Source organism: Protopterus annectens, chromosome 1.part1 (genome assembly GCF_019279795.1).
Source record: "Protopterus annectens isolate FY-2018-M chromosome 1.part1, PAN1.0, whole genome shotgun sequence".
Lineage (NCBI taxonomy): Eukaryota > Metazoa > Chordata > Ceratodontiformes > Protopteridae > Protopterus > Protopterus annectens.
The window spans coordinates 1262473919-1262486409 of record NC_056726.1 but is presented as its reverse complement, the minus strand read 5'-3'; the positions used below and the strand labels follow the sequence as shown (position 1 = coordinate 1262486409).

The window sequence follows — 12491 nt, the reverse complement described above, 5'->3', positions numbered from 1 at the left end:
GATGTTAAAAGATTTGCTATAGCAGGTCCCAGCATTTCAAATGGTTACCCTAAATTCAGCTTTAAATGCATTGTTTATGAGAGTAATTAGATGTATGTTCTGCAGTAGCCAGTTTGAATAGCACAAATCTTTTAAGGCAACACTGATTATTAAAATCTGTTTCTGAAGATATTGTTAGGAGCGATCTCATTCATATGGCCTAACCTCATATAACCTAACTTCATATCAGTTTATCAGACACTTATATTCTGCTAAACAGTATGTTGCAGCAATGGATCATCAGCCTGCTGCAGTAGCATATCTTCCAGCCTGTTATACACACTATCACCCACATTGTTAACTCAACTTCTCATCTGTTCTGTTACACTAGCTTTTTACTCATCATGGTACATCAAACGTCTAACCACTTGTTAACTGTGCTGGTTTCTTGTCAATACAATAAAATTTAAATAAGGCTCTTTGGTCTACATGCTATATTATGCAAGGTGACAGTAGGGTAAGACATCTATAATAGAAAAGAAGATAAACTTGGGCACGTACTGTCCTTAAGGTAGGAATCCATATTAATATAATCAAGGCAAGAAATTACAAATAACCAAAACTGTATTAGACGTCTTAAACATGGGTTAGCTAGTTAAGCTATAACCTTATACTGAAACTCAAACCTACCACCACCGCAGCTGATCTCCTTCATGCAGAATATCTGCAAAAAGCTGCAAATGCCATAGTCTACCCCATCTCCATTCTGATTAACAGAACAACCTCTGAGGGTACTATTCCATCTATTTGGAAGATCTCGCATATTATCCCCCTGCATAAAGGTGGAAACTCTAGGGAATTATCCAACTACAGACCTATTGCTATACTATCTCCACTGGCAAAAATCATGGAGAAATGCATTCATAAGCAACTGTTAAAACACCTAATAGATAACAGCTTATTAGCTAACTGCCAACATGGATTAAGGCCATTTCACAGTACTACTACTGCCCTTTTATCCTTTTCTGACTGTATAAACAAAAATCACAATAACAACACTCTATCCTCAGCCCTCTTTATTGATCTCTCTAAAGCCTTCGATATGGTTAACCACCATCTTCTCATAAACATACTCAAAAACTTATCTCTAGACGCACTGGCTATACAATGGTTTCAATCCTACTTAAACAATAGGCAACAGGCAGTTCTGTGGGAGAACAACTTATCTCCCCATCTCCCCATTGCACTCGGTGTCCCCCAAGGTTCTATACTTGGACCTCTTCTATTTTCTATTTTTATCAATGACCTGCATTCTGTAATTCCTCAAGCTACCGTAATACAATACGCAGATGACTCCACATTAATATGCTCAGCCCTGACTCCATCAGACCTTCAGTCCCTCACCCAAAAAGTGTTTAACACAGTAGAGAAATGGTTACTACACCATTGCCTCATCTTGAACCCCCCAGAAAAAACAGACTCCTACTTTTTACTCCCACCCATAGGGCCACACCACTATACTTTACTGTTACATCAAACAATAGAACCATCATATCCCCTGACTCTACCACAAAACTCCTAGGGGTACTAATTGACAATAACCTTAACTTTGATAGTCACATTAACAGTACCATAAAAACAGTCAACAAAAAACTAGGCTCCCTCTATAGAATCAAATCCTTTCTTACCCCATTAGCAAGGTCTACTATTGCCCAGACCCACTTAATCTCCACCCTCCTCTACGCCTCCCCTATATATACTAACCTCTCAAAAAACAACTTGAACAAACTGGCTGTCTCCTACAACAATATTGCTAGATTTGCAACAGGCTCTACGTTCAGAACCCATCACTGTACTAATTATGAACAACTAGGATGGCTAGAGTTGTCAAATTTACTTCTATTTAAACAATTAACAGTTGCCTACAAAATCCTGTATCAGCCTACTAACACTCCAATTCTTACCAACCTTATCACCCCCTACAACAACCTTAAGACCCTATGCTCATCTAATAAAATATTAGTACAAATAGGCAAAACCTACAATAAGGCTGGCGACTTTTTGTTCTCTAATACCGTGGGTAAAACCTGGAACTCTCTTCCCAGTGACCTGACCTCCCTTTCTTCACTAACACAATTTAAAAGCAGGCTGAAAACCTACCTTAAATCCCATTGGTTATGCCCCTGTGTGAACCCAGACTAACTACTCATGTTATTTTTTTACAAAGACACCTGTCTTATTAACTGTATATACTAATTGCCTATTGAAAACCATAAATATAACAGGCCTTATATTTGATTAAATCTCTATCAATATCCCTAAAATGTCATTAACGCTACCTACCTATGTTAACAAATGTTACATGTCATATGATTCTGCAATTGAATGTGTTTTGAAGTGAACATATTTCTTTATATATTAATCTACCTACATCTGTAAAATCTATCATGTATAAAATAGTTTAATCTTGTATTGTACCTGTACCTGTGAAATATTGTTTTTTTATATATAATTTTTCTGTGTTTTTGAGGACCTTTTCTCGCTGGGCCTCTGCTGGAAATGGGCATATATCCAGCTGGACTAGTCTGGTCAACAAATATCATCATCTTCTTTCGGCTGTTCCTGTTAGGATTCGCCACAGCAGATCACCTGTTTCCATTTCTTCCTGTCCTCTGCATCTTGCTCTGTCACACCAACCACCTGCATGTCCTCTCTCACCACATCCATAAACCTTATCTTAGGTCTTCCTCTTTTCCTCTTACCTGGTAGCTTCATCCTTTGCATCTTTTTCCCAATATACTCAGCGTCCCTCCTCAGCACATGTCCAAACCAATGTAATAGTGCCTCTCTTGCTTTGTCTCCAAACCTTCCAACCTGGGCTGACCCTCTAATATACTTATTCCTAATCCTGTCCACCCTCGTCACACCCAGTGCAAATCTTAACATCTTTAATTCTGCCACATCCAGCTCAAACTCCTGTCTTTTTGTCAATGCCACTGTCTCCAACCCATATAACATAGCTGGTCTCACTACCCTCTTGTAGACCTTACCTTTCACTCTTACAAGTACTCGTCTGTCACAAATCACTCCTGACACTCTTCTCCACCCACTCCATCCTGTCTGTACTCTCTTCTTCACCTCTCTTCCACACTCATCGTTACTCTGAACTATTGACCCCAAGTATTCAAACTCATCCACCTTCGCCACCTCTACTCCTTGCATCCTCACCATTCCTGTATCATCCCTCTTATTCACACACATATATTCTGTTTTAGTCCTGCTGACCTTCATTCCTCTTCTCTCTAGAGCATATCTCCATCTCTCCAAGGTCTCCTCCACCTGTTCCCTACTCTCACTACAGATCACAATGTCATATGCAAACATCATAGTCCACGGGGCCTTATGTCTGATCTCATCTGTCAACCTGTCCATCACCATTGCAAATAAGAAAGGGCTCAGAGCTGATCCTAGATGTAACACCAACTCCACCTTAAACACATCCGTCACTCCCACCGCAGACCTCACCGCTGTCAGACTACCCTCGTACATATCCTGTACCACTCTTACATACTTCTCTGACACTCCTGACTTCCTCATACAGTACAACAACTCCTCTCTAGGCACCCTGTCATATGCTTTCTCTAAGTCTACAAAAACACAATGCAACTCCTTCTGACATTCTCTGTACTTTTTCATCAACACTCTCAGAGCAAACATCGTATCTGTAGTGCTCTTTCCCGGCATGAAACCATACTGCTGATCACTAATCATCATGCCCCTTCTTAACCTTGCTTCCACTACTCTTTCCCACAACTTCATGCTGTGACTGATCAATTTAATCCCTCTGTAGTTACTACAGCTCTGCACTTCACCCTTATTCTTAAAAATCGGTACCAAAACACGTTTTCTCCATTCCTCAGGCATCCTCTCACTTTCCAAGATTTCTTTAAACAATCTGGTTAAAAACTCTATTGCCATTTCACCTAAACACCTCCATGCTTCCACAGGTGTGTCATCTGGGCCAACAGCCTTTCCATTCTTCATTCTCTTCATAGCTATCCTTACTTCCTCCTTGCTAATCCATTGTACTTCATGATTCACTATCCCTACATCATCCAACCTTCTCTCCCTCTCATTCTCTTCATTCATCATCCCCTCAAAGTACTCTTTCCATCTCCTCAACACACTCCCCTCACTTGTGAGTATGTTTCCCTCATTATCCTTTATCACCTTTACCTGCTGCACATCTTTCCTAGCTCGGTCCCTCTGTCTAGCCAATTGGTACAGGTCATTTTCTCCCTCCTTATTGTCCAACCTTTCATACAACTCTTCATATGCCTTATCCTTAGCCTTCACCACCTCTCTCTTTGCCATGCACCTCATCTCCTTATACTCCTGTCTACTTTTTTCATCTCTCTGACAATCCCACTTCTTCTTTGCCAACTTGTTTCTCTGTATACTCTCCTGTGCTTCCTCATTCCACCATCATGTCTCCTTGTCGTCCTTCCTCCGTCTCCCTTACTAGCTCTGCTGCAGTTACCCAGCGGTCAACAAATGTAAAATAAATAAATAAAATAAATATGCTGACAATGACTTGTAGATAATGATCTTATGTGCTTTGACACAAAGGAGACAGAATGACCTAAAGATCTCGCCTAATAATATATGTAGGTTAATAATAATGATACTGTACAGGGACCCTCACTGAGCCTCTCAAAGAGCAGGTTCCATACCAGTCAAAGGTCGGGCCATCCATTCCCTAACCAGCAGAATAGAAACAAAGGTCAAATGCTAATGTTACTTTAAATCTTAATTGACCATATATTAAACTCAAAGCAAATTACATGAAATGTATTTCTTAGTTCTTGCATAATGGATCCCCACACACACTTGCAAAAGAAATATATATATGACTTTTTTAATACTAGGACTATACATACCTGCAGGGGACAGCTACACAGTCTGAAATACTTTTTAAAACTACTTTCTCTCAGCACTCTCTTCCTCACTTGTACCTAAATTCACTGTCATTTTATTCTGATATTCATCTGTGCAACAAAGGCGCTGTCTTTTAAGAAGTGCACACTGACTAAAATATGTTGCCATAATCATAGACAGTTTATACTGTATGCTTGTCTTATTATAAATATCACTTACATCCATTCATTCTTTCTCTAAACTGCTTGCCCTGATGAGGGTCATCAGAGTAACAAGATGAGCAGGGCAGATCAGGCTTCTGTATCCCCAGGAAAATTTCCAGCTCGTTTTGCTGGATCTGTATGCATCCCCAGGCAAGATAAGTCAGTAGATCTCTCCAGAGAGAGATGAGTTTTTGTACCTGGATGGGTGGAAGATTGCTGTAACTGGTTAGAAGACAGATTGGTGCAAAAGATACATAGTAAACAGAGATGACATAAATATTCCAGTGCCCCATAAATGCCAATCAGCCTTGCTTTATGTACATATGCATATAGAATTATAGTGTATTGTTTCCAACTATACAATGTAACATGCAATTGCATTTTTATATTGTATAGTGTATATATTGTATAGTGCCACTTGACCAAGGCTATCATTTAATATGGTTTCAGTCCACCATCTCAGTTAGCAGACTTTAAATAAATGTAAATACATGTGCATATATACATATATATATATACACACACACACACACACACACACACACACACACACACACACACACACACACATATATGTGTGTGTGTGTGTGTGTGTGTGTGTGTGTGTGTGTGTGTATGCATACAGACACACCAATCATTTGTCTTGTTGCAATAGCCTATCCTGCATTTATTTGCAATAAACTGTTACCTTTACTTGTTATCCACACAATTACAGGAATCTGCCAGCCATCTAATGATAAAAAATAATATATGACCATATTGTGATAACTTTCATCTAGCCAGTTGCAGACCTTTCATCAGCCTATCTGCAACATCCTGGAAGTCAGTCCATTAAAATATAATGTCAACCATCTTGGTAGACCACACTGTGGTCCACCCATTTAAACATTTTGTTAGGGTTCTCAGACTAGAGCCACCAATTTCAAAATCTTAAAATCACACACACACAAAAAAACTATTGAAATAGACAAAGAAATACATACACATAAAGTGTTTCATTTAAGTAAAGGCTCAGTACCCATGGAATAAAGGTAATACCATCTTATTTTGTTTTGTTTCTCCTAGTTTAACGTCTGTGAAAACATTGCATTAAGCTTGCCAATTGTTTTAACACTAATGTTGCATGTCTGAAATGATGATAACTACTTTTTCTGTTTCCTTTAGTGACAACATGCTCTTTCTCATAGTGCTCTCTCTAGCAAACTAACATGAGAAGGTCTCTGCAGGCACAAATACAGATGTATGCACCAGTGGAACATTCTCTTAATTTTACCCTTACAACACCGTATTGTTGAGCACTTAGTATACGTGGGAGGACAAGATTATTTGTGTATGTTTTCTTGTTGACTGAGTCAAAATGAACATAACTTAATAACACTGCAAGTCCAGAAAGAAAAGTTTCCATAAACTGCAAAATGTGTAGATACAATGGAGTTAATAGGAAGTGGTATGGCAATGCGCAGGAGGAATTAACCAAGAGTTGAAGAAATTCAGATATGCACTGATTATCAGTATCAACATTATCCTTGTGTTCAAGTGCATTTTTTATGATACTTGACCTAAACAAAAATAAGAGAAGGAGTTAACATGCATGCTGTTATAAGGAAGATAGATGCAAGTTCATGAGTTTGGTATATATGATGAATAACTTATGCATTAACCATAAATGCAGTAACCTAGTTGTTATATTCAGGTATATGCCAATACAGAAAGCAATCTGAATGGCAGTGGAGTTGGTATAGGAAATATAAATTATAGTAAGAGATAGGTTTTAATATTTATTTTATTCATTTATTTTGCATTTGTTTACTGGGATAGTCCGACTGGGTGGAACCCATTTTCAGCAGAGGCCTGGGGAGAAAAACTTCACATACAACAACGATAGCATAAGAAAAACATAGATCAGTTTACATATACATATGATAAACCTATACATAGGATATAATATGACAAAGACAGGGATAAACATATATATATATATATATATATATATATATATATATATATATATATATATATACAAATTAACTATAAGTAATGTGATACAATTATATACTCATTACTTTTGATTTAGTAAATACAATGCTTGATTGGCAGATGCTTTTGTATTCATGTACTGTAATGTATACAGTTGATATTAGCTAACATTTATACAACTTTGATTGCCAGGAAGATTGAGATATAAGAAGGATAATATCTGTATTGATTTGAAATAAGGTATAGAAAGCAGGTAAGGGGAGAAGTAAAAAGGAAGGGGAAACGTGCAAAGGCAGCGGTATATCTTAGTCATATGATACAGCCATTGATGGATGAAAAGCAAGAAAGAGCAGCATAAGGTGAACTAAAGTGATAGATCCTATGGAAAGAATACTCATAGGAAGAAGATGAGTATAAGGGAAGAAGGTGGTGGTCTACCTGAAAAATGAAAGAGGGGCAGCAAGAGACTGCAAAGTCCAGGGAGTGGTACTTAAAGGATCCCAATAATGTTCTTAAAGGGGGATGTTGAGATTGGCAAACTTAAAAGTGAGTAGATGGGTCAGAGTAATAGATAAGGTGTTGGAAAAGGGAGACAGAAATCTATGTTCTGGAAAAAAGGAACGCCATGTAGACAGATTATAGACATCGATATATATAGCTGGATAGATGGACTGATAGATAGACAGATAGATAGATAGACAGATAGATAGATAGATAGATAGACAGATAGATAGATAGATAGATAGATAGATCAATAGATAGATAGATAGATAGATAGATAGATAGATAGATAGATAGATAGATAGATAGATAGATAGATGGATAGATAGATAGATGGATAGATAGATCAATAGATAGACAGATAGATAGATGGACTTATATAGTTTGAGGAAGTAATGGAAGGCTTGTTTCTATTTGGCTACATGAAGTAAGAAGTAACCGCACAGTTACAGCCAGGTGAGAGTTGTTGGTGACTTTGAAGCCTAATTGAAATTCCGTACTTTTCCTCACAGGAAGTTACTGTGACTCATGCCTTTCCATCTTAGCTTTCCTTTTCCTTCCCTTACTCCTTCTGGTCCCCAGTACAATCTCTGCACCACCATTTTGTCAATCTTCAAACCAATATTTTACAACTTCGTTCAGCTTTCGCCAAAAGCTTTTAATATGCTGTGTGTCAAAGACAATGTTTAACTGTTTGTAAGCCTTGTTTAGCCTATTCAGGTTTATGCCCAGATTGAATGTCTGTATACTTGTGTTGTAGCCTTTTTGAAGATAACATTGATTGTTCAACTTTGTATTCAAAGTACATTTTTGCAACCTTTTTTGTTTTAGTTTTATTTGCTATCTGGAGTAAACACAATCCAGTATCACTTTCTGATGGCATGACTTGCTCATAATTTGACAGTAGGTAAATGGAGACTGAGGGAATCCAACGCTGGACTACAGGATGCAGTTTATCCATAGTATATAGCCTTATTCCTTTCATAAGTTCATAAATTCATATCTGACTACTAGACTAATGACTCCACTGAGCCTTTTTTTAGCCTAGCCATGTTCCCCAAATGTATCTGACAAGCTTGCTTTAATACCCTAGGGTTATTTTAAGGGTGGGGGAGTGTATGTAGGCTTGGGCACAGGGAGTCAATTATTTATAAGCTGCCACTGTCTAAAAGAAACATAGGTGCCAGGCAAGGATAACTTTCTGATTCCACATCCATTGGTCCAACATATGCTTGAACTGGGTTAAGAAGACAAGATTGTAAATAAAGCAACACATTTACCTATACTGGATCCCAAAATGAACGTGAAAATGGACCACTGGGAATCAGTGCTCTAAAATAAATAAATAAATAAGATATTAGATAGTCTGGAAACAAGGTTTCTCAAAATAAATAAATAACTAAATATAAAATAAAATAAAAACAAAACAAAACAAAACAAAAAACAATGGGGACTATTAAATAAGTGGATCAGTGGTACATTTATGAGAATTAAAAAAAAAATAAACAAAAAAAAACTTGCCAATGCGGTTTATGCCTTGAATGGCTCCTGGTGTCATATCTGGTAGCATTGTTCAAAACTTTTGATGTGGTTGTCTAAAACAGTGGAATTATTATTGTTGTTTTTTGTTTGTTTGTTTTTAACACTACAACAGCTTTAAATGTTACAATGTCTTATGATTTATAATTATTTAAAGAATGGAAAGTTGTCCCTTGCTTGTTTGATAATTATCCTTTAATAATATCATATTGGAACCAACAGATTTCATTAACGTTTCTATAACACAACTGCTGCAGAATGCTTCTGGATGCATATACATTCGAGCAAAGAGTGAGGGGAGTGTGTGTGCATATGTATGTGTGTGTGTGTGTGTGTGTGTGTGTGTGTGTCTGTGTGTGTGTGTGTGTGTGTTTACAGTTTTGCTGTTTTGTTTCACAGTGCATGTTTATCATTTACCTGGCATATATTATGGTAAATTATTATAACTGTTCACTGTTTTGTTTTTTCATATTCAATAAAAAAATTATATACTGAAATGTTAACCTAAACTTTCTGAGTGCCTTGGCTTTGTCTTTTCTCTTTTGACCCCTGACATGAATGAAAACGATCTGTAAAAATCAGTTCACTTACCCATTAAATGACTGATTAAATAAATAATATGGGATTAAATAGCCAAAATGTATTGTTTATGATGAGCAAGTGCCCCAAGCTGTGAAGATGCCTGCCTTTATGTAAGCATTGATCACACATAAAGATGTGTTTAGTCTGTCAGTAAAATATGCTTTTTATGACATGAATGGGTACTTATCTAGATGGGCCTTCTTAAAGAAAGGAAAATGCATTTTGGAAAATAGTTATTTATCTACTGAATGCAGTTAGTTTAATTATATGGAACCCAGAATGTTTGGAAAGGGAGGCCATAAATAAATCCATTCTGGATAACATTGTTGAATCATGAGCCCTTGCACAATTTCTATCACTTTAACCCTTAGATATAATGTACCAATAAGTTTATTTTTGGACCAAACTGATTTTAACTAGATAAGAGAGCAATCCTACAAGAACCATTTAGAGTTATGTCATAAGCTAAAAGGCTGAAAAACATATTTCGGTTGAGTGAGCAATCAAGCATTATGTTTTTGAGATGTGGGAGGAGACCAGAGTAAGTGGAGAAAACACTCATAGATGACAGATGGCCATGAAACTTCATATACACCATAACTAAACTCAGAGCCTGAAGTTCTGAGGAAAAGGGCATCAGAAACTGAGCTCCTTGTGATTAGTTTAACTTTATTTACATCACAGCAGTAACGGCATGTGTTAATAATTTAAACTCCTTTTGGGTCTTTTAATTGGTTACCACATTTGTCTATCAATGTTAAGATCTTTGTCATAACTTAAACCCAGAATTAGTTAGTAAAAGATGTAGTAAACAAAAAAATGAAACTCTGACTAATATTTTTCTTCCATAGCTTGCCAGTGCCATCCAATCGGTGCGATAGGCACAACATGTGACCAGCAAACAGGACAGTGTCGCTGTAAGAGTGGAGTCACCGGTCTTACCTGTAATCGCTGTGCAGATGGCTTCCAGCAGAGCCAGTCACCTCATATACCTTGCAGGAGTAAGATGATGGATTTTTCATCTTTTAGTTCTTCTTTCATATGTGCAGTTAAACACCATAAAAGTTAAAGTTCACAGTGCTTAGGGCAAAAGGTACTGATACAAGAATTATGGAGTTCTTGTTTCAGCATTTGCTGCAGACTAATGCTTTCACATGACCCCATCAGTGTTTGAAATATATTAATATTTTTAGAGGCAAGGCAGAGTCTCTAGGGATGTGTGATTTCTGCAAAGCAATAAAGACAGATGCATTATATATTAGAAAAAGAGAAACTTGCAAATTATCAGAATGATACCCACTGATAGTACACTGAAAATAAACAGAGTTCACTGGACTGAGACTGTACAAGCAACATGCCTCTCTTCTGACAGCAGTTAATATCACAAACAAAACAAATCATGTCAGAACCATGCTTCCTTAGCTGAAACTGGGGAAATGAGACCACATCAGTTATAACAGTGGTAGTGATGGCAGTGCCTGATTTGTCTCTTGAGCTTTGCAAAAAGCACATAAGAAGGCATGCTACCCAGGACTGAGGGGTTAAGGACACAGAATGTGACAGTTCTATATCTCTGAATGTGTGTCAGAGTGAGAAAGTGACAAACTGACAAAGCACTCATTCATGATATTACTTGTAATGATGACATAATTTCTCTTCTTCCTTTGTAGAAATTGAAGAAATAATGACAACAACCCCACAATACAGACTGGAATGGAACACAGGTAAGTCAAATTATTAGCCATATTAGTTTATTCTTGTAATCCTGCTCTAAAATTAAATTTACCCAATTGTGTTTAGGTCAGAACTCCATCAAAGTCTTGATAGAGGGACAGCAGATTCTGGCTTTATATTAGATGTTTTTACTTGATATGGCTCCTACAGTACATTAGCTGTCATTTCATATAAATATTATTCTAATCTGCATGTTAACATTTATGCAAATTTCAGTCCAGTCTTCTGTCTGCAATGGATTCCTACTTACACAGCTAGAGTGCTAACCACAGCTGGACATGAACTATACCTTTAATGTCAGTAGCAGAAGTGAATGCATAATTGAAATATGCCAAAGATATACAGCAACTATCAAGTATATTATTTTCTATTCTGTATGGAAAGAAAATATGGAATCACCATTATGTGAATTCACAGCGTTGTGAAGAAAGTCAGATTATTTAAGTAAGTTAGGAAAGGAAATACTTTGCATTATATCACATCATAAACTCTGGAACAATTTACAAAGTCCATATGCGATTAATAAAACAGCGTGCATAGATCATCTACATTATAAATTCCATATGCGATTAATAAAACAGCGTGCATAGATCATCTACATTATAAATTTAGCTAGCTATTGAGTTCTTCTATGACCAGAAGTTTGAGCATTTTCTATTCTCCTTATTTTAAATTATTGCTGTTGGAATTCTGTTATTTGGTTTGATTTCATATTTAGTTTTTCACCATTCATGGTTTCTGCGTTGAATGATGTTAATCTAATTCTGCCAGACAATTCTGAAAATGACTTCTTTTACAAACAAACCCTCTACTACAAGTACTAATTGCTCAGATGATGGAAGACTACCCTCTTAAACATATCTACATCCAGGATTTCCAAAATTTTACTTATGTTATTTATGTGAGTTTCATAGGTAGTTTTGAGGCATGTGGGTGAGAAGAACATTGAGAAGCCTAGATCAATTTTTCAATTGCCCTAAAACACTGCATGGTTAAGTTACTTGCTAAAGGTCACAAGGTAGGTAAGTGAAGGTTAAG

At 36.9% G+C, this 12491-nt stretch overlaps 1 protein-coding gene across 3 annotated transcripts in view; it reads left to right on the top strand.

Moving 5' to 3' along the window:
• The window catches only part of LOC122809750 (netrin-1-like), a 1405978-nt gene that overhangs the window by 1273974 nt on the left and 119513 nt on the right, over positions 1-12491 (top strand). For all 3 annotated transcript variants that reach the window (XM_044081490.1, XM_044081472.1, XM_044081480.1), the window contains 2 exons: positions 10571-10720; positions 11390-11443. In XM_044081490.1, coding sequence (XP_043937425.1) covers positions 10571-10720; positions 11390-11443 — 204 coding nt within the window. The remainder of the gene's footprint in view (positions 1-10570; positions 10721-11389; positions 11444-12491) is intronic.